The sequence below is a fragment of the Dendropsophus ebraccatus genome, chromosome 8 (assembly GCF_027789765.1).
Source record: "Dendropsophus ebraccatus isolate aDenEbr1 chromosome 8, aDenEbr1.pat, whole genome shotgun sequence".
NCBI classification, from domain to species: Eukaryota; Metazoa; Chordata; class Amphibia; order Anura; family Hylidae; genus Dendropsophus; species Dendropsophus ebraccatus.
This window is the reverse complement of record NC_091461.1, coordinates 110,318,194-110,341,723: the sequence shown is the minus strand read 5'-3', so window position 1 is coordinate 110,341,723 and position 23,530 is coordinate 110,318,194. Positions and strand designations below refer to the sequence as shown.

The 23,530-nt window shown below is 41.2% G+C and overlaps 2 protein-coding genes across 8 annotated transcripts in view; one reads left to right on the top strand and one right to left on the bottom strand.

Moving 5' to 3' along the window:
* The window catches only part of LRRC40 (leucine rich repeat containing 40), a 33,078-nt gene extending 11,032 nt beyond the window's left edge, over positions 1–22,046 (top strand). The window contains exons 11-16 of one of the 3 annotated variants that reach the window (XM_069981421.1): positions 12–119; positions 1,322–1,432; positions 2,387–2,464; positions 3,461–3,646; positions 3,891–4,008; positions 21,831–22,046. In XM_069981421.1, coding sequence (XP_069837522.1) covers positions 12–119; positions 1,322–1,432; positions 2,387–2,464; positions 3,461–3,646; positions 3,891–3,996 — 589 coding nt within the window. In that variant the 3' untranslated portion in view covers positions 3,997–4,008; positions 21,831–22,046. Of the gene's footprint in view, positions 1–11; positions 120–1,321; positions 1,433–2,386; positions 2,465–3,460; positions 3,647–3,890; positions 4,147–15,208; positions 15,310–21,830 lie in introns of those variants that run through there. The other 2 variants (XM_069981423.1, XM_069981420.1) reach the window with 2 other exon arrangements.
* LRRC7 (leucine rich repeat containing 7) overlaps positions 21,772–23,530 on the bottom strand; it is a 119,585-nt gene continuing 117,826 nt past the window's right edge. For 4 of the 5 annotated variants that reach the window (XM_069981415.1, XM_069981417.1, XM_069981416.1 and 1 more), the window contains one exon: positions 21,772–22,257. In XM_069981415.1, coding sequence (XP_069837516.1) covers positions 22,150–22,257 — 108 coding nt within the window. In that variant the 3' untranslated portion in view covers positions 21,772–22,149. The remainder of the gene's footprint in view (positions 22,258–23,530) is intronic. The other variant, XM_069981418.1, reaches the window with a different exon arrangement.

The following is a 23,530-nucleotide window of genomic DNA, read 5'->3' as shown; positions in this document are numbered from 1 at the left end:
TCTTCCTTTAGTGATAAGCAAGCTCCGTCCATTCCTGATACCGTGTTTAGTGCAGTCGGGAGCTCCCCCATTACTATTGTAAATTTCTGCAAAAATCAACTGACCGAAGTTCCTCCAAGGTAACATACAGCGGAGGGGAATTTATCTAAATTGTATATGCTCTGCACATTTTTTTTTTCCTGCACGCTGCAAATGTATGAGATATATGCATAATGTAAATATTTTTAAAGTGCCGTACTGCTAAAAACTGAGGTTCTTGGCTTATTACTTGAACAAATAGTGTGTACCATCCCACCACGTTTAGGTGACCTCAAAAGGGAGGAACCTTACACTATAGATATGCCTCTCCTGGACTATGACATTAAAGGGGTATACTGTGCTCAGCCGCGATTGACTGAGCGCAGTTATGGTAAGCCAATGGCAGCTGAGCTGCTGATGACACGGCAGAGGGGGGTGGCATGAGGGACGGCTGGAGCGGTTCGGCCGGCCTCCCGAAGACTACGTCATTGTCCCAAGATGGCGGACGGGGGTCGACACGAGATGTGGTGAGTATAATGCACCACACTTCTGGGTCTAGCGTGGGTGGGGGGAAACACTGGGAAGGGGGCCATTCACATACATAACATACGTTACAAAGTTGTATAACTTTGTAATGTGTGTTATTTTGTGAATAATTGTTTAGCGCCGCACTACCCCTTTAAACCCACACATTCTGGGCATGTGAGATCCTGCTTTTCCCTGGGGGGTGCCTAGGTTAGGCATGTCTCTTAGAGATGAATAATATTCTTGAACCACAGCAATATTGCAAGGATTGGTGAAATATGGAGACTAGAAACCAAATGTGTACGAGCACCAGGGGAAGCAATGGATAATTTCCTGGCACTTCCAGAGTCAAGAGCCTTCCTTGTCAAGAGTCCTTGACGTAAATGTTAAAACCTTCCCACTTAGTGTAAAGAGATTCCTATCTTTTCTCCCGGGTGTCTTTATCCAGCAGGGAAGGTTTATAGGCCGCACTTGTAAGCATTTTATTTCCTATCTGGTTTATTCAATTTTCTACCCTTTTTTAAGTTAAATATTTTATTGTTTGATCTCCTGAACATTTTTGTACATGGACCGATGTTTGTGCAGCACAGAAAAAGGTTTGAAAGTAAAAAAAAAATAAAAAATGTGCTAATGATACTTTCCCCCCTCAGAGTCCACATAGGGTACCTGTGGGCTGTCATGTGGGTGATTTCTCTGTGTGTAATACACCAGTGCCCTAGATTCCCTCTGTGCAAGAATTTGCACTATTCAAGTGCATAAATATTTGTTTTATTTACAGAATTGTAGAACTGAAGGATTCCGTGTGCGATGTCAACCTTGGCTTCAATAAAATCTCAACAATTTCACTAAATCTGTGCATGCTGCTGAAGCTAACACACCTGGACATGAGGTAACTACTACAGATGTGATAGATGTAAAAATAAGCTTTCTCCTTTTTATTGCTCCTATTGCAGCTATTTGTGTGTATTCCGTTTCCAAAGGACGTGCTGTCAGTACAGTAGTGCGAAGAGTTAAAGTGACACTGTCACCCCCTTTTTGCATTCTGACTTCTCTACACTGGTGTGAAGGGTAGCTTTAGCAGTTTTCATACCTTATATTACATCATACATCATGGTGTTTGTTCCAGTAAAAAGTTATCTTTTATCATTTGGCGATTGGGATAAGTGGGCGGGGCTTCATTGCTGAAGTTCCACTTAGCCTCGCCCCAGCGCCTCTTAGCCCCGCCCCTCTGTGACGTCATTGTTGCATAGGCCTTTAGGCCTGCCCGTCCAATGGCCGTTGAGGGGTGGGTGCTATGTGCCAATGATGTCAGAGGGGCAGGGATAAGTGGTGCTGGGGGTGTGGCTAAGTGGCACTTCAGCCATGAAGCCCCGCCCACTTATCCCAGTCCGCAGATGATAAAAGATCACTTTTTACTGGAACTAGCACCATGACATATGATATAAAGTAAGGTATGAAAACTGAAAAATTTACCCTTTACACCTGTTTAGAGCAGTCATAATGCAAAAGGGGGTGACAGTGTTTCTTTAAATCCGTTTCGGAGCTCCCAGCGTCATCCTGAACGATGACGATGGGAACTCCAAACTCCGTTTCGGAGCACATTGTCCATATTTACAGACTGTGCATGGAACGTGCGAATGCCGCCTTTCAGCTTGTATAGGGAGCTAAAGGTTGATGTCTTGACTAGGTATTTATGCCGCCATGTTATTGACGTTAGACTTTTAGGCAGCTGCATCGTCCAATATATGCCTTGTTTTTTTAAAATTCAGCTGGGCGTATTGCTTACTGGTTTGGCGTCACTCTTTGGTATATAACTTTTTTATTTATTTTTCTTTGTATACAGAAACAACTTACTTGCATCGCTCCCCGATGAGCTGGAGGCGCTGACTCGATTACAGTCCATCATTCTTTCCTTTAACAGGTTAGTAGTAGAGATGAGCGCATGTCAAGTGGGCTCTGGTTGTCCGAATCCAGTCGTGTGTCAGTTGATTACTGGTGGCTGGAAAAGTTGGATGCAGAACTAAGGGCACTATTCCACAGTAACTATAATCGGCCGGATCGGCCCCATTTGGCCCCATTCGGCCGATTATCGTTCGTTGAAATAGAGAGAACGATCAGCCAATGATCGTGTCATTGGCTGATCGTTCATTTAGGGCCAGACCTAAAATCATCGTTCCCCCACCGCGCATCGCTACGGTTGAATAGCGGTGCATGGCGGGCGACCGATGATTTGACAAGCAGCAGCATCATACATTACCTGTCCAGGCTTCTTCTCCGCGCTGTCTTCATCCCTGGGTCCTGCGCGTTCTATCTTCAGAATGGCCGGTCAGCTGACGGAGCGCTCAGCCAATCACAGGCCGGGACCACCGCGGCCTGTGATAGGCTGAGTGTGGCCTGTCAGCTGACGGCCATTCTGAAGATAGAGCACCCGGGGATAAAGACAGTGCGGAGAAGAAGCCTGGACAGGTAATGTATGATGCTGCAAGGACATCGGTAACTATGTCCCTGCAGCCCTCGCTCAACGATCATCGGGCCGTGGAATAGGCCCATTAAACTAGCGGCGATCTAGCAGATCGCTGCTCGTTTACATCGTTGATCGGGCCCTCCTCGGCCCGTGAAATAGGACCCTAAGGCTGACCGAAAAACATGGACACAGCCATAGGCGAAAGGCTGCATCTATGTTTTCCAGGACTCCCTATGGCTGCATCCAACTTCTGCAGCCACCGGTAAGTGCGAGTCCCCATACCTTTCCCACTTTGTCTCTAAAGAAATAGTTTTATAAAAATTTTATAAACATTTTTTAATTACACTTTAATATTTAATTTTATTAAATATTAAATGTATAAAAAAATTTTACCATTAGAAATAAACTGCTAAATTGTCATGAATGCTGACTTTTATTCTTGAAACTTTCTAGATTTAAAACATTCCCTGATGTTCTGTACCGGATTCCCACACTGGAGACGATACTGATCAGCACCAACCAGATAACCTCCATTGATCCACTTCAGCTAATAAAACTTACCAAACTCTCCACCTTGGACCTCAGGAACAACGACCTCATGCAGATCCCTCCAACCCTCGGAAACTGCGAAAGTCTTAGGTGAGATGTAGAGCATAATACAGGCCTCCAGACGTCTATGGTATAATGCAGTAACAAAGATCTGACCTGTGTGCTTCTATACAGATTGTAAATATGTACTGGTGGAGGTCACAGGTGGCACTGAGAACTAATGGACAATTGCTCATCAATACAAACGCCAAGGGCATGCATACCATATGCTAGGAGGCTTTTAGAAGAGAGGGAGGACTAAGGTCTTTCTAACGTTTTATTGTCTTGTCCATAGATCTTTGAACCTGGAAGGAAATCCCTTCAGAAATCCTCGAGCTGCCATTTTAGCCAAAGGGACAGCAGCCGTTCTGGAATATCTGCAAAGTCGCATCCCCACCTGATCAGACCTTAAAGTAACCCCATCCATTTTTGGAAGTACCTATTGTGAACCTCACATGTTTTACTGTTACCTGTAGAGATGAGCGAACCTGGAACATGGTCGAGTCCATCCGAACCCGAACTTTCGGCATGTGATTAGCGGTGGCTGCTGAAGTTGGATAAAGCCCTAAGGCTATGTGGAAAACATGGATATAGTCATTGGCTGTATCCATGTTTTCCAGACAACCTTAGAGCTTTATCCAAGTTCAGCAGCCCCAGCTAATCAAAAGCCGATCGTTCGGGTTCGGATGGACTCGAACCCGAACCCGGTTCGCTCATCTCTAGTTACCTGTAATTTAAGAACTACTGAAAGCGGTGCCACACCTGTCTACAGGTTGTGTATGGTATTGCAGCGGCGTCACTTCAGTAGAGCAGAGTTGCAATACCAGACACAAGCCATGAGCAGGTGTGGAGCCGTTTCCTGAGAGCAGCCATGTTTTTCTAGTCTTGGACAATGCCTTTAAGTCATTTTAAATGATTTTGATAATCGGTCAAGAGCCATAAAAGGCAGATTATAACCCTTCCACTAGGGGGCAAAGTATACAATCTATCATCCGATGTCTTCTGTGATTTCTCCTCAGACAGCCCTTAAAATGTTTTACATCTCTTTGCTGCTTAATTTAATAATTGTTCATTTTGCCTTTTTAGTTGCTCATTATTAATTTATTTCAAAGTGACCCTTCAATTTTATTCATCATTTAATCCATATATAATGTTGGCTATGCTTTTACTGTGCCTTACCTATACTGTCCTATCCAGGGTTAGAGAAACATTGCTGATTTTTTAAGTGGCTCCACCCTTGCCTTCAGTTTGTGTGTGGTATTGCACCTCCGTTCCATTTAAGGTTTGGTGCTGCTCAAAAACAGCAATGTGCTATGTTAGAAAAACAAAAATTATATATGATTCCATTGACATCATGAGCTGCATAAAGACTGTTAGACGTCTCTTGAACGTTGCTGCTGACATCTGGGATATGCTACATACATTGTAAAAAAAAATTTAACAGTGGAAACTGTACCAGCATAGGATTACTGATCTACAGCAAAACCAGAATTATTCTGAATGCAGCTCTAGGTGTGAATGGAGAAAATCACATGCTGTAATGTGAGATACACATGGATAAGTAAAGCAAAGTATTTGCACTAATCGACATTATACAGGGTTTAAAAAGTCTCTATCATTGAAAAATATAAATTCTGACAGACGTGTAAAACGTTTTGATAGGTAGAGATCAGGGTGTTGATGCCCCCACCCATCACTTAAATCGGCTAAGTGCCTCTTTGCTCCAGTAAGGAGGGAGATGGGGAGAGAAACTTTTAGGGCCCGATATAGAGCCATGTACGGATATAAATAAGCACCGACTAGCTCTATCTGCTCCTGTTTGCACTGCCTTTACACGGCACAATCGATCAAGTGGCCATAAAGCGAACGTTCATGTGGCCTTTAACATGCATTGTTATTGGCCGGACTTCTGTTTACACAGAGTGGTGCAGGTGTTACCGATATTTTGTTCTTTAGCTTTAGCTTCGGCTGTCCGGGCATGATGGGAATTGTAGTTTTGCAACAGCTGGAAGGCCGAAGGTTTCCCATTCCTGCCTTAGACTCTCAGCGCTCAGACCCTAACCTATCAAAAAACCTTTGGGGTGTCAAAATGTTTCTAAATGACACGTTAAACTATAAAATACAGACTGGAGTTCTAGTTTACAGTTGTTGTTTTTTTAATTTTCCAAACATTCACAAAAACTTAAGTCACTGGTTTCTTCCAATATGCCAAAGTAATATTTTTTTATTTTTGGCCTGTGGTCTCTTTCATGACAGAGCACAAGGGTAAACTTGAAAGTAAGAACACTGAGCACTTATATAATAAATGCATCGCTGTAACAATGACCAAGGAGTTGTCTTCTCATGACCATAGCAGCCACTTACCTGCCTGGAGTATTGGTGGATTTTTGTAGGAATGTAACATCCTCTATGAAGAATGTGGAAATGCACTGGTGGATACTGAAATATCAATGCTTTGGTTTGTAGACTGGGATGGTGACTGACATTAAATGTTTCTTCTCAATAAAGTCAGCTGGTAGAAACATCGGTACCCTTATGTCGGTATACTGCAGACGTGACACATTGCTGAAAGAATATCCTGGCAGTAACAAAAGATGGCTAATCGCATATGTGTCACTAATTGAAGACCTCAAACTGCTGTGACCCCCGTGATCATAAGTGTACAGGGGAGGCTATAGAAGCTACAGTCCTCCACAAATAGCAACACACTGTAATTGTAGTTTCATACAGCATAGGGCTATGTTGTTCACACAACGTATATTTTCGTAAAATCATGGCTGTTATACAACGGCCATGATTTTTGCGAAAATATACATTACCTTTCCGTGTATGGGATCCCGGCCGGAGCTTATAACCCTCCCACCATGGGTCAAAGTACACAATCTATCATCCGATGTCTTCTGTGATTTCTCCTCAGACAGCCCTTAGGCCCCGTTCCCACTGAGCAAAGGTAGCGGAATTCCGCGACTGAATTGTCTGCTGCGGAATGCCGTTAGCCTCCCGTTCATAATGGGAGTCTATGGGAGGCGCGCGCTCCTGCCCTGTCCGCGCTGAAGAATGAACATGTTCATTCTTCAGCGCGTACAGAGCAGGAGCGCGCGCCTCCCATAGACTCCCATTATGAGAGGGAGGCTAACGGCATTCCGCGGCAGACAATTCCGTCGCGGAATTCCGCTACCTTTCCTCAGTGGGAACGGGGCCTTAAAATGTTTTACATCTCTTTGCTGCTTAATAATTGTTCATTTTGCCTTTTTCGTTGCTTATTATTATTTATTTATTTCAAAGTGACCCTTCAATTTTATTCATCATTTAATCCATATATAATGTTGGCTATGCTTTTACTGTGCCTTACCTATACTGTCCTATCCAGGGTTAGAGAAACATTGCTGCTTTCTTTCTTGAGTGGCTCCACCCTTGCCTTCAGTTTGTGTGTGGTATTGCACCTCAGTTCCATTTAAGGTTTGATGCTGCTCTCCTTGTATGGGATCCCGGCTGGAGCGTATACACATAGTATATGCTCCGGCCGGGATCCCTAGCGGCAGCACAAACATCTGACGTCAGTTTTCTGCAACCGCTCTTCAGTGTATAGCGTCCGTAGAAAACCCTGTCAATGCACACTATGGAGCGAGAGGCTCCGGCCGCTCGCTCCATAGTGTGTAGTGGAGAGTTCTGATGCGGGCGCGTACGGATGCACCTGGATCAGAACACTGCGACCAAAAAGATCATCCGGCCGCTGCTGCAGTACCGGCCGGGATGATCTTTTCAGAGTCCGGCTGTTCCGTGACCCGGCCGGGTCACGGAACAGCTGGTCTCTTACGCTGTATGAACATGGCCTAAGGCCTCATCCATATATCTGTGGTCACAGACCGCAAAAACAGTCTCTATAATTACATCCGAGCTCTATGGGCTGACATGGGTGGAGATACCAATTTTGTGCAATTTATTTATTTTATTTTTTTTACTCCTGCATGGCAGATCTATAAATTTATCTGTTTGGTTTAAAACTACTTTGGCCAGTTTACATTGTTTGTTTAATGCAGGGATGCCGATTTCATGGCAGTGTGACCCTCTGTAAACCACTAAGCTGCCACTATTTCAACTGACTGTAGCTTTTAAGGGAGTTAAACGAGTTATCCTGACTTAGAAAAATATGGCCCCTTTCTGCTTCCCTCCAGACACAGGAGCACTCTTGTCCTCAGTTTGGGAGTGGGTTTTGCAACTCTGTTCCATTTACGTGAATGGAGCTGAAATGTTATACTACAAACAACCTGAGGACAGAGGGGTGGTGCTGGTTTCCTCCCCCCCCCCCCCCCTTTTTTTTTTTTTTTCCAAAGTAAAAAAAAAAAAAATGCAGTCTACATCTTTGCCACTAGATGTCACCACAGTTCTCATTCAGGTACTTGTTTTACAGCCTGCTGTGAATGGTAATGTTCATCGGACAACAATTCTTATGTCTGCAGGGTTAGGATATTTAGCGCAAAATAAAAATCCACACGACCACCAATTTTTACAATAAGCTGACAATTTATTTTTGTACAATAGACTTTTTTTTTCCTTTTTATATACGTTATTTAAAACACTTGAATACTGAAAAAGAGTTAGAACTTCAAAGCCTTAAAAATTGGCCGGCTGTACACTGCACAGCATTGATCTAGTCCCTGTATTTGTTTCTATATACAGAAAGCATCTCCAAAAGTTTTTGCCCCCCCTCCCTTCACAAAGTCACCGATTTTCAGTCACTTCTACATTTTTTCAGCTGGAAGTATACACTCTGCCATGTGCAAAATAACCGAACAAGAAAAACTGATTGCACAGAATCAATGAAGTGTAAAATATATTATATATTTATATATACCCCTCTGCACGTACAGTAAAAGCAGCATTCAAGTTCAGTCCATTTTTTTCCCTACTTCAAAGAAAAAAAAAAATTGTGTAATACATTCACAGATTATTGGAGTGAAGCAGCAAGGACATCGTCGTCACGGCCTCGGCTTTATTTACATCCATAAAATGCAAAGTACATTGGTCTTTTATTATAATATAGCAGTTCTTGAAACACAAAATGACAAAATTTCATATTAAACCCCGAAACACAAGTTTTTATTTTAAAAAAATTTAAACGAAATTTTTAAATTACCTGCATCAAATTTAGATATTCTGTACACAATTTTCTGCCGTACACATTGATTTTTATATATTGTTTTTATTTAAAAAAAAAAATTCAGCTCATTTTGAATAAATCTCATAGTGAAGTGGGGTCCCTTGTAAAATTTTATTTTATATATATATATATATTTTATTTTTTTTTTATATTTTTATAGAAAACTTTGTTTTTTCCTATCCGTTTTACAGGTTCCACTTCAGTATGTTTAATTTTTTTTATACAGTGTAAGTCAATGGAGAAACTGATTCTGCATTATGGCATACAGCAGAATCCACTTTTCCAACTTTTTTTTTTACTTTATGTTAACTGGACAGTAAAAATGCAGTGTGAACCCGGCATTAGTTGTAACTCGTGGTTCAAAATCAGTTTGTTAAGGAAGATTAAATTAAATTCCATTAGATTTGATGACTGTGGCCTTTCAGGGCTCGTATGATCACAGCAGATGTGAGGACCGTGACTGACAGAGAAATTAAAGTTTTTTGTTTTTTACATCGAAAGGGCAATGTTCCTGCTCAGTTTTCTGAGCCCCATTTTGACCAAAAAAAGTAAGATTTGTACCTTTTTGTATGGTTTAGGTCCCACTCATGGTTTTAGCTATATGAGGCTCAGAAACCCGGAGTGGGAACATAGCCAAATAAATGTTGGCTGTGCTATGATGAGCAATGTGGAAGATCTGAATCCTTATATCCATATACCGTGTCATTAAAGGGAAACTATCAGCAAGTTAGAAGTATCAAACCTACTGATATTTCCCTAGAGCGCGCAGGGTGGTGAGTATGCAGGTAAGTTTCTTACATTAATCCTTGTCGCTGGAATCATGTAGTTTAATCCATATGCTAATTAGGTGGTTTGGTGCCCTGGGGGTGGGACTATGACTCCATCGATCAGACCCAGCTGGTCTGGCACTTCCAAAAAATCGTTTGTATGTCGTTGAACATTGATTTAGATATGAACCTAAAATTATCGTTAATCGTTCACTGTTATTTCACATTCGTTCGCCCAAGTTCCGCATTTGCTCACTAATCGTTCAGTGTAATTGCACATTGTCCATTGTTTTGCTGGGATCAGAAGGAATAAACGATGATAGTAACGTCCGCAATAACGATCGGAACTAACAACTATTGTTCTGTGTAATTTGGTGAACAATTTCAGGTTAACGATAAACAATCTCGTTTGCGATCGTTAGTCGTTAATAATTAAAAATCGCTCGGTGTAATAGGATCCTTAGAGTGGTTGTCCTGTCTCCATGGAACCACTGCCAAGGATCAATGTTAGAAACTTTCTCTGCGCCCTGTGTGCTATAGGGACATATCACCAGGTTAGATGCAGTTCTCTGTTATCAGCCAGCAGTCATCTGTTACTCTGTTCTATTTCCTGTAGAAGAGGAGGCAGAAGAAATGGAGTAAAACATAAATAATTTCAAAAGATTAAACTAAATTTCATCAGACAATGGCCTTTCAGCGATCATATGGTCACAACAGACGTGAGGACTGTGACCGGATCAGTTTTTTTCACATTGAAGTAATTTTAAGACATGAGCAGTGATGAGCAGTGTAGGAGATAGGAGGAAATTAGAGGTAATGGCGATCATATAAGAGGATTGGATGAAAGGTCATTAGATTTGCAGACTGTTTTCTTTCAGCGCTCATATGATCAGTCAGTGGCCGGAGGGAAAAGAGTTTTCACATTTAAGTAAGTGTTGGTTGTGCAACGTGTGAGATCAGCCTACAGCTGTTATACAGTGGACCACAGCCTGTTGTTCTCTGTTAATTAGCCAGCAGTCATGTATTACTCTCCTATTTCCATTGTCCATTTAAAAAAAAAAAAAAAAAAAAAGGGGATTGCAATGTTACTTGACTGAAGATCTGCCTACATATGGTATCTATCTATCTATCTATCTATCTCCTCTATCTCTTATCTATCTATTATCTATCTATCTATCGCAGTGAAATGATAGAATCAGGGATTTGATCAAATCCCGGGAAATGATGTAATGAACGCGCCGTTCCATCTTTTCCCTAGGGATTTTGTCAAATGCATGACCCCTTTTAGGGAAATGACGGAATAAACGATCGAAGAGTCGCCCGGATCTATGTGCGGGGGGTGAGGTGGAAGGGGGAGCAAAGCTGCACTGCTCCCTGGCAGACGTATGGCGGCAGGGGGCGGACGGGAACTCCCCGCAGGCATGGCAGTGGGGCGGATGGGGGAGCAGAGCGGCACGCCTCCCCGACAGGCATGTGGCGGGGGGAGGGTCGGGGGGGGAACTCCCGGCTGACATATGGAGGCAGACGGGGGAGCAGAGCGGTACTCTTTCCCGGCAGGCACATGGTGGCGGGGTGGACGGGCTGGGGGAGTGGAGCGGCACACCTCCCCGGCAGGCATATGGTGGCGGGGTGGATGGAGCGGAGCGGCACACCACCTGGCAGGTAGCGTGGGCGGACAGGGAGCAGAGCAGACAGGCCGGGGAAGCGGGAGGCGCGTAGCAGGAGAAATGTGCGGAACGGGGATCATAGAGGCGGGGGAGGTGGACAGGGAGAAGAGCGGACAAACCGGGGAGAGCAGAGAGGCGGTGTGGGCAGAGGGGGAGAAGAGCGGACAAGCCGGGGGAGCAGAGAGGCGGTGCAGGCAGACGGGGCGAAGAACGGACAGGCCGGGGGGAGCAGAGAGGCGATACGGTAGGCGAATTCTATGTCGTAGGGGGAAATGGTAGAGTTCATTCCATCATTTCCCTGAAATCAATTCCCTAGGGAAATAATGTAACTGCGCGGTTATTTCATCATTTCCCGGGATTTGATCAAATCCCTGATTCTATCATTTCACTGCTATAATACTTTTTAACATAATTTTTCCAAGTTCCTTTAGTTATTATTTTAGCTGCATCGGACCAATATAAATGGTTGCACATGTGCACATATCCTTTATAATCCATAAATCTATATCCCTATATCCTCCAAATTACCACCACGGGGGCGGCTGTATGCTTGTAAATTGGCGCAGGGCTGCTCGGGCATCTGTGCCTGTTTTATTAGCCTCTTGAGTCATTGAGAGTAATTGTGTCTGTGAGCAGATCTGGTCATCCGTGCCATCTCCACCAGACTCATCCCCCCCCTAATGATGCCGGCTTCACATGGCATGCTCATTACCCGATGTGACCTGCTATGGCAGTACAGTGGGCAGCGACACCCTGGATTAGTTATAGCCTGGAAGCACTTGTTATCAGAGTGCTTCTCTATAGATGCCTTTTTAAGTGAATTATGTTCATTTTCAGCTGCCTTATTCAGACCTTCTGTTGTCCCTGTGATACAATATCTCTGAAACTGGGCACCGCTCCACAATCTAATGGTGTAGGATAGGTCATCGTACCCATAAAGAGAGGTCAGTGTCATCTGAGATTTATCAAACTGATGGGAAGTGTATCCCAGGACCATAATAAGTGAGGTTTTCTGTGTTGGTGTCTTGTGCTAGACTAATAGGGAAATTATTACACGGAACGAGAATCGGCCCTATCCGGCCAATTATCGTTCGTGTAATAAACACAATTTTTTTTTTCTTGGAGTATCCCTTTAAATCACTGTGATGGTGCTTCCAATAGGGGCACGAGACAGCAATCTTTCTTTCATACGAAAGAGTTCTACTCTCCATACGATATACAGAGTACTATGGCAGAGTTTGCCCTAGGACAGCACAATATACTGTAGATGAATGTGCTGCCTACAGACTCCAGGAAGTTAGTGTCACTGTCGTGAATTTTTTTTTTTGCAGAAATCAATAGTCCAGGCGATTTTAAGAAACTTTGTAATTGGGTTTATTATCCGAAAAATGCATTTTTATCATGAAAAAGCAGTTTGAAGCTCTCCCCCCTGTCTTCATTGTTCTCCTATGGAGAGAGCTAAATAAAAGACCAAAACAGGACAACAAAGAGTTAATCTACAAATCCCTCACCCGTTATCTGTTCTGACCATCACCAGTGACCTGTCTGAGCTCGGATTACAGCTGTGACCCAGCTCCGTGCCTGTAATCCTCTGTTATCTGCTTTCTGCTGCCGGCTAACTCCCTCCTTCCTCCTCCCCCCTCCCCTCTCCCTAGAACAGACAGGGGACGTCTCCTGCAACAAGTCACAATTTTCAGATTTTTCAGAGTGGATGAAAAAGAGGAAGGAGGGGGGGACCTGGGAAAAGGCTTTTTACATGCAGATAATGGCAGATTTGGCTAATAAACCCAATTACAAAGTTTCTTAAAATCGCCTGGACTATTGATTTCTGAAAAAAAAAAAAATACGACAGTGACTCTTTAAAAAAAAAAAAAAAAAATTCGACCTCCTGTTTGTCCTATGGCAGCACACTCAAAGATCTATATTGTGCTGCCTATGGACTCCGGGAAATAATTTCAGGGGAAAATTTTTTACACTTCCTAGAAGGCAAAACAACTGTGTGAGCAGGGAATGCTGGGAATTGGTAACTGTATCTCTGAGCTGACTATGAATACAAAGTAAATGGTGCAATGTATATAGAAATAGTGTGTAGGAGCATCCTGGTGGCTCAGTGGTTAGCGTTGCATCACTGGGAGTAGATCTGACAAAAATCAGAAGTGGACTCAGTAGTGCAGCCTCAATCATTGGGCCTGTAACCTCAAGCAAATACATCTAAGGATAGAAGAAACATTACCTGCATTCAATTTTTATCTAGATCAAGGACTGGGAACCTTTGGCCCTCCGGCTGTTGCAAAACTTAAATTTCGGCTGTCCAGGCATGATGGGAATTGTAATTTTGCAACAGCCGGAGGGCCAAAGGTTCCCCAATTTGCTATCTCTGTCTCCTAAATAAATAGGTTGACCAAGAGTAGTCTATATCACATAATAATGCTTCCATACTGCAACGTTTTTTTTTTAAACGTTTAAAAGGGCTGTTCAATATTGTAAAGAAAAAAAAATATGGCCACTTTCTTCCAGAAACAGCGCAACTCTTGTCCTCAGTTTGTGTGTGGTACTGCAGCTCAGTTCTATTGAAGTGGATACCACATCCAACCTAAAGACAGTTGTTGTTAGACACTGACTGCTCTGTGTGGGCTATGGCTGGAGTCAAGGGCACATGCGAGGCCCCTGGCATGCATTATCTAATATACTCTACAAGGTCACAGTCAGGCGGAGCGAGGCGATAGACGGTAGTATTTATGGAGAGCGACTCCATTAATTGTGGTGCTGATATCCTTGGCCGGCATTGTCTTCCTGCGCTTCCTATCTACCGGCCTCAATGACAATCGAGGGATTTCAATAACAATTTGCGAGAGATGGAGAGGCCTGACTGCGAAAGGGGGGGAAATCTAAATACAAAGTCGTCTGCTGGAATGGTTACCATGGTAACCGCTGCGGAGACAAATGGTGGACTGCGCAAAGCAGGGAATGCAATTTCAATGTTAATCTTGGTTGTTTAAGAAAACAATACCTTCCATTATAAGAGATGACCGGTCAGGGGCGGCCGGGAGATGAATGGCAGACTCCATCATCCCTCCTCACCGCTAAACACTAAATATATCGAGAAAAATAATTCACGTCAATTAGGGATAAAATTCTTTTGATGAAGTTCTCGTAATGGTATACTGATCCTGAGTTACATCCTGTATTATACTCCAGAGCTGCACTCACTATTCTGCTGGTGGGGGTCACTGTGTACATATATTACATTACTTATCCTGAGTTACATCCTGTATTATACCCCAGAGCTGCACTCACTATTCTGCTGGTGGGGGTCACTGTGTACATACATTACATTACTTATCCTGAGTTACATCCTGTATTATACTCCAGTTGAACAGTGAGTGCAGCTCTGGAGTATAATACAGGATGTAACTGAGGATCAGTACAGGATAAGTAATGTATGTACACAGTGACCCCACCAGCAGAATAGTGAGTGCAGCTCTGGAGTATAATACAGGATGTAACTCAGGATCAGTACAGCATAAGTAATGTAATGTATGTACACAGTGACCCCACCAGCAGAATAGTGAGTGCAGCTCTGGAGTATAATACAGGATGTAACTTAGGATGAGTACAGGATCAGTAATGTAATGTATATACACAGTGACCCCACCAGCAGAATAGTGAGTGCAGCTCTGGAGTATAATACAGGATGTAACTTAGGATGAGTACAGGATCAGTAATGTAATGTATATACACAGTGACCCCACCAGCAGAATAGTGAGTGCAGCTCTGGGGTATAATACAGGATGTAACTTAGGATGAGTACAGGATCAGTAATGTAATGTATGTACACAGTGACCCCACCAGCAGAATAGTGAGTGCAGCTCTGGAGTTTACTAGTCTGGCAGCTGCTTGTTTCCCTCTCCTCGTTGATATACTTGACTGACTGTGCATGAGTATGGGGGAGGCGGGAGGGATGGCAATGTAAAGCAGAAGGGCGGCCTAAGAAATAACATCACTTGTATATCTGCAGGTGGCACACTGCCAACGCCAGGCTCCCAGGACATTCAGCCAAGATTAGAGAAGAAAGCGTGGGCCGCTGCTATTACAAAGCTGGGCACATTTCATCCCATCCTGTCATTTTTAGTTGTTTCTTTTTCATTTTAAAATAAATGATAATTTCTTTGATAAAGATGTAACTTTTTGTATGGTACAGATGGTGATTATATATTTAGAGTTTTATAATCCCCTCGAAACCCTGAAGAAAACAAAAAAAATTCACTCTGTTCCTGTTCTGCCACATATAGTCCGAGGGCTTTTATTTCCTGCCAAATCTGAACTTTTAAAAATATTTTTAAGTATATGAGATGTAACAGGGCGATCACCATGTGCCGCAACTCTGTACAGCTAGATAACCGTGGGTAAAAGGGGGCAGTATTATAGTAGTTATATTCCTGTATATAGGAGCAGTATTATAGTAGTTATATTCATGTATATAGGAGCAGTATTATAGTAGTTATATTATTGTATATAGGAGCGGTATTATAGTAGTTATATTCTTGTATATGGGGGCAGTATTATAGTAGTTATATTCTTGTATATAGGAGCAGTATTATAGTAGTTATATACCTGTATATAGGAGCAGTATTATAGTAGTTATATTCTTGTATATGGGGGCAGTATTATAGTAGTTATATTCTTGTATATAGGAGTAGTATTATAGTAGTTATATTCTTGTACATAGGAGCAGTATTATAGTAGTTATATTCTTGTACATAGGAGCAGTATTATAGTAGTTATATTCTTGTATATAGGAGGTATATTCCTGTATATAGGAGGCAGTATTATAGTAGTTATATTCTTGTATATAGGAGCAGTATTATAGTAGTTATATTCTTGTATATAGGGGGCAGTATTATAGTAGTTATATTCTTGTATATAGGAGCAGTATTATAGTAGTTATATTCTTGTACATAGGAGCAGTATTATAGTAGTTATATTCTTGTATATAGGAGCAGTATTATAGTAGTTATATTCCTGTATATAGGAGCAGTATTATAGTAGTTATATTCTTGTATATAGGAGCAGTATTATAGTAGTTATATTCCTGTATATAGGAGCAGTATTATAGTAGTTATATTCTTGTATTTAGGAGCAGTATTATAGTAGTTATATTCTTGTATATAGGAGCAGTATTATAGTAGTTATATTCTTGTATATGGGAGCAGTATTATAGTAGTTATATTCCTGTACATAGGATCAGTATTATAGTAGTTATATTCTTGTATATAGGGGGCAGTATTATAGTAGTTATATTCTTGTATATAGGAGCAGTATTATAGTGGTTATATTCTTATATATATGAACAGTATTATAGTAGTTATATTCTTATATATATGAACAGTATTATAGTAGTTATATCAGGACTCAGAAGGGGGGTAGCTAAGAAAGTTTTAGTGCCAGGGAGCAGAAGGCTTTAGAGGTATTCTGTTCCCCAGACAACCCCTTTAAATTGACTAGGATTAAGCTGCAATACTGCATATAGCCACAACTGTATTTATGGTGCTGCACCTGGATATACGATAAAGCAGGTATGGGGAAACTTCGGCCCTCCAGCTGTGGCAGAACGACAATTCCCATCATGCCTTGCTTCGCTTTGGCTGTTCAGACATGATGGGAATCGTAGTTTTGCCACAGCTGAAGGGCCGAAGGTTCCTCATCCCTGCAATTAAGGATGCTTTCTGATGTCAGACATTGATGGCCTATACTGCAGTGCGCAGACACCTTTAATAGCTGTTGAATGAATCTTTGTTTGACCAGCGCCTACCGCTCCTAACATGGTTAAATGATCATGTATTTTGAATGGAGAGAGGGAGGTAAGAAGCTGCCAGACAGTTCTTGTGGTGGTTTATTCCCTTGAGAACAAAAGGGTCAGAAGGTGTCCAATCCTTTCCTCGCCAACATCCTCTGTAATGGGAGAGTTGTAAGGCCTCTATACACATGAGATGGTTGGCTGGTGTCGCTGATATTGGCAGATCTGGCCATCCATTCTCTAATGTGTATGGTGGAATTGAAGAATAAAGTCCTGGGAAATCCATTCAGAATGAGAAGAATCTAGAATAATGCCCCTATTACAAGGGGCAATGTTGCCGCTCCTACACACGTCGGCAGAGAGCGGGGGAGCTGGGGGCGGGGGGGCTGCCCGGGTGATCACTTGATCATCCAGGCAGCCCATAGCGGATTGCGGCGGTCTGCTGTCACCACTCCTATTCCACGTAGCGACGGCAGCAGATCGCTGCTATATTAGTCATTTGTCTTTCAACATGTTGAAAAACAAACGACAGCAACGATCAGCCGATATCATTCATGTCAACTGATCGTTGCACTCTATTACACAAGATGATTATCGGCTGATAATAAGTCTTGTGAAATAGGGCCTTTAGTGTGTGTAGCAGGGAACAGCAGTATATTGTACAAGACATCCTGTAAATATCTTAACGTATGCAGCCACAATGAAGCCAAATAGTAGTCACCCAGGCAGTAAGTCATGTGGTTGCTAGGCGACCTGAAAAAAATAATAATTATGGACTCTTCAAAGGTGTCAAATAGTAACCATAGTCTGTGTGTGCAGCTACTGTAATGGGGTTAGGCTTGAAGTAGACACAAATTTCAGTATTTTAATCCTTTGTTTAAAAAAAAAAAAATTGACGAAAGAAAAATTTAAAAAAAGCAGCCTACAACTATCTGGCTGTTACATTGGTACTAAAGATCTGAATCAATTTTATTCAAAATCTTCCACAGAAGCGCTTCAAAGCATGGAAAAATATCCTAGTAATAAACAAAGCCAAAAGGGTAAAACAGATCACATGCCGTCGAAAAGCTAACAGTCCTCGGTGTTCCGTCTTGCCACAACATAAAAAATATACAAAGATTTTTTTATAAACATTAATGAACTGAATTTCACCCGGAAAAAAACAAAAAAAAACTTGAGTCTTAACATTCATTGAAGTTCATAGGAAGGTTGGGGGGGGGGGGAGAATTAGAGGAAGCATAGTCCGTACATTGGCGGGAAAGAAATCAAAACATTTTCCAATTCTCCGGACCGAAGAGGGTGGCGGCTCCGGTGCCGACATCTGACCGAAGAGACGACTGATTTGCTTCCTCGGGCCTTGATTTTGAACACCGATATCAATGACTGATGCGTTTTTGGACCATGATATAAACCTTTAAACATTGTTTCCATTATGGGAAGAAAAAAAAAAACGGTTTAAAGGGTATGTGCGCCCTTAAATATCCTTTGCGTTGTGGCCCCTTCTTTCTGGTGATCTCAAACAATCTTCTGCCGTGTCACATTGTACAGAGGTGCACCTACCCTTCGAGGGTTTTTGGGTTATTAATTATTATTTTTTAATTTTCTTAAGTAAGGTGGGTGACATCCAATATGGCCGCCGCAAGGGTTGGCTCCAGAATCCCCATATTTACAGGATGATCTTTTTTTTTTTTTTCCCTTAAACTTTGTAGCAAATACAAAAATCACAGACACAGAACAAAAGTTTATGATCAAGGATACAGAATAGTTATATAATATACCAAGGTTAAGGACAAATGCCAACACAAATCGGTGAGGAAAAGCCCTTAAAGTGTCCCTGTCGTTATAACTTTCAAAATCTAAATCAACAGTAAATGTGCTATAAAGCAAGTTTGCAATTTACATTCATTTTTTTTTTTAGTTATCATATAGAACACGGCATTTCCTGTTTTCTGACTTTTTTTTTTTTTCTCAAAGAGTCAGAAAACAGGAAGTCCTGTGTATCCCAGGCCATCTGAGCGCTCACAGAGAGAAGGCAGTCATGTGACTGATGGACACTTTGATCCGTGACTCTCTGTACTGGCCATAATTCCTGTGTTTAGTCTGTTTTTTTTTCAACCAGCACAAGACAGAATATCTGCCTTCCGGAGACTGAACCTGGATTTCTGGTAAGTACAGCTTTGTTTTACAGCATGATAACAACAACAAAAATAATGAATGTATATTGCAAACTTGCTTTATATCACATCTACTGTAGATTTAGAAAGTTATAACAACAGGTACCCTTTAAAGCCTGTACTGGGCTGTGGACTAAAACACACATGTCAAACTCAGGCCCTCCAGCTTTTTCAAAACTACAATTCCCACCATGCCTGTACAGCCAAAGCTTTAGCTTTGGCTGTCTAGGCATGATGGGACTTGTACTTTTGCAACAGCTGGAGGGCCTAAGTTTGCCATCCCTGGACTACAACAAGGCCACAAGAGGGAGCTGCCAGTTATCAGACTCCTTCAAAACATCTAACATGGAGTGCAGAAGATGATGTTGGTTGTTCCCAGTCAGCTGTATGTAGAATAACAGGCAAGTGTAATGATAATTAAAAGGCTTTAAAGGAAAAAACGTAGGCAGAGAGAAAAAACTAAAAATTTCCAGAAAACGAATGGGAGGAAACGGGATTTAATGGCCTCACACATTTTGTCACAAAACTGAAATCACCTCTATAAAATGGGATTTGCATTTAGTAAAGCCGAAGAAGAAAAGCTAATGGGCTAAAGAGAAAAATCATTGTGTGTGGAGGTAAGTGATATTCAGTGATCAGTCACCGATCTGCATTGGTCACAGAGAAACTGCTGGAACTGGGAACAACCAACATCTCATGCAGCACTCTGTAGGGGATTCCCAGCTTAGTACCACTGTGATACAATGTATAAAGATTTCCCATCATTTATTATATGTGGCTGCATGTCAGGTAAAGGGCCAGGGGGCGCAGGGATCACCACATCGCACACATTTCTGGACACTTTTACTTTTTGTGATGATTTCTTAATGTTTTCCTCTACATGATCTGGAAAAGCATCTGCTATTACTGAAATAGTTTTTTTTTTTTTTTTGCATACAGGATATTTCATAAAGCCAGCATAATTGTCTTGTGTCAGTGTATCTGTTACTTGTGTATTTGCTATAGGGTAAAAAAAAAAGCAGGGAGACTTTCCTCACATAGGGGAATTCTATCATTTTTGGTTCAAACGAAAAAATAAAGAGTGCCTATATAATGCAGGGACTGCAAGAAAAATTTACAGTCTTGTCATGGACAATCAGATGATTGCATTGAGTGGGGTTCCCAAGAGGTACTTGTCATTAGCTGTTCATTTCCCCTATAGTGGCCACTACAGGTGAAATGTAGTATTGCATGTGACCACTCAAAACAATGGCTTTCCATGTAATGCATTAATAGCTTGTGTCTGCCAGATCGAGAGCATCTGCAGGTTGGTGTTTCTACACTATGAGTCAAACAGTAACAACCTTCTATGACATTCATATGCCCTAATAGGTTTTTGAGCTGAGACAAACCATTTAAAGTGTCACTGCCATATATATATTATTTTATTTTCATTTTTTTTTCATTTTTTTTGCAGAAATCAGTAGTCCAGGCGACTTTAAGAAACTTTTTAATTGAGTTTATTAAGCAAATATGCCATTATCTGCATTCAAAAAGACTTTCCCCAGGTCCCCCTCCCTCCCCTCTCTGATTCATTGCTGATTATCAGGAAATCTCGACTCTTTTACATCAGTCGAGCCATGTGTAACCTATGGAGAGGGGAGGAGGGAGATTAGTCGCCAGTAGAGAGCAGAGAACTAAGGATTACACAGCGGGACCTGTGTGAAAGCCGATATTCAGAGGTCAGAGAGGTCAGTGCTGACTTCAGAGGAGATAGCCCGGTGATGTAGCTGTGAATTAACTCTATGTTGTCCTGTTTTGGTGCCTCATCTTCCTCCACCCCTCCCCTCTCCATACAGAACAATGAAGACGGGCGAGAGCTTCAAACGGCTTTTTCATGATAAAAATGCATTCTTGTGCTAAAACTCAATTACAAAGTTTCTTAAAATCGCCTGTACTATTGATTTCTGCAAAAAAAAAGTTTTAAACGACAGTGACAGAGTATCATGGTGGTCATGTCTTAATAAAGGGGTTGTCCAGGAATAGAAAAACATGACTGCTTTCTTCCAAAACCATCGCACAGTTTGTGTGTTACTGCAGCCCGTCCCTAATAATGAATGGAGCTGAGCTGCAATACAAGATATAACCTGTGGACAAGTGTGGCGCTGTTTTTCTAATCTGAATGATCAGCCCACTCCTATTGTAAGCCATTGTAACCCTTTGTGTGTTCCGTGCGGCCATATTTGTTATCAACCAGATTTACATTTTTTTTTTTTTGGTGGGAAGTGCTATCCATTTCAAGCCGCCCCCTGACCTATGACCTATATCCCTCCTTCTCCCTCGTCTGAATGAAGTCAAACTTATTAAACTGAATGAAGTCTACACATTTAAAGTGGTTTCCATAAGGCATACGTATCTATTTGTTTTATTATATATTTATATATATATGTATAAAAAAGGGAAATATTAATTCAGCGTAACATCTACATCTTTAATAAATACTTTCTTATCAATTTCTTCATAAGTTAAGAAAATATTCTTCTGTTTTGTAATCTTTTTTTTTTTGTATAGAAGTCAAAATATGACTTACGATTCCTTCTAGGTAATTTTTTTTATCTTCTATATAAAAGGCATATACAATGTTGAGGCAGTGCTTAATGGTGTTTTTTTTTTGTTGTTTTTTTTTCCAGGAACCAGAAGAGCAGCTTGTGTGCTTCCACGCTCTCCGTACGGTAAAATCCGCTTTGGGAAGAAACATTATTCGTTTTATAAAATTGCACCAAATGCTCAGCCTCAGGCTAATGGTTAAAACAAATACAATAGAATTATTATTAATAGAATCCACATTAGGTTTCCTATGTATCTTGCGTCAACACGTGTCAGTCAATAGTCAACATTTATCCTACATTTGGCACTGAACTTTGCCATTGATCCAGCAATTGGCAAAAAAAAAAAAGTCTTAGAAGAAGGAGATCTGTCTGATATCATCATTACCAATTATAAAAATATTTAGACAGTAAGCTCACGTTGAATTACAAGGTCCACTGTGGTTGGAAAGTTCTTCAGGAGCGAGACGGCCATCTCGTGCTCCATATGTACAAAGCTGTGTCCGTTCGCCTGTAACGGAAAGAAGAATATATCAGATATAACAATGTTCTGTCTATTATCTATCTATCTATCATCAATTTATCTGTTATCTTTTTATCTCCTATTTATTCTCTATCTATCTCCTATCTATTATCAATCAATCTATCTATCTATCTATCTATCTATCTATCTCTCTATCTATCTCCTATCTATCTATCATCTATCTATCTATCTCTCTATCTATCTCCTATCTATCTATCTATCTATCTATCTATCTATCTATCTTCTATCTCCTATCTATCTATCTATCTATCTATCTATCTATCTATCTATCTTCTATCTATCTATCTATCTATCTATCTATCTATCTATCTATCTATCTATCTTCTATCTCCTATCTATCTATCTATCTATCTCTCTATCTATCTCCTATCTATCTATCATCTATCTATCTATCTATCTCTCTATCTATCTCCTATCTATCTATCTATCTATCTATCTATCTATCTTCTATCTCCTATCTATCTATCTATCTATCTATCTATCTATCTATCTATCTATCTTCTATCTATCTATCTATCTATCTATCTATCTATCTATCTATCTATCTATCTTCTATCTCCTATCTATCTATCTATCTATCTATCTATCTATCTATCTATCTATCTCCTATCTATCTATCTTCTATCTCCTATCTATCTATCTATCTATCTATCTATCTATCTATCTATCTCCTATCTATCTATCTCCTATCTATCTATCTATCTATCTATCTATCTATCTATCTATCTATCCCCTATCTATCTATCTATCTATCTATCTATCTATCTATCTAGCTATCTATTATCTATCTATCTATTATCTATCTATCTATCTACTCTGGATCAGCTGGCAGCTTGCCATGCTGTTGGCTTTGAAGTGTGTACTGCTCCTCTCAGGGTGCTGGGAAAAGCTGGATTTAGTCCTGGGAACTTTCTCCCAGTTTACCTAGCACCCACAGCAGAGCAGCACAGACTTCAAAGCCACCAACTTTAAAGACAGGCTTCCGGATAAAGCGATTCACTTCGTTCCTACTCTAAATTTGCTCAATCCTACACCAAACCACTGGATTCCAAAGACTGCGTGGTCCACTATTCCATTAGGCCTAAATGACTATCTGCACCACTAAACCACTGCACCCAGGGTCTGTCTGGAGCAGTAAACCATTGGACTTTAAGGACTGTCTGAAGTACTTAACCACTGCACTATGAGAGCTATCTGGAACATGAAATCATTGGACACCGGACACCATCTACTACACCAG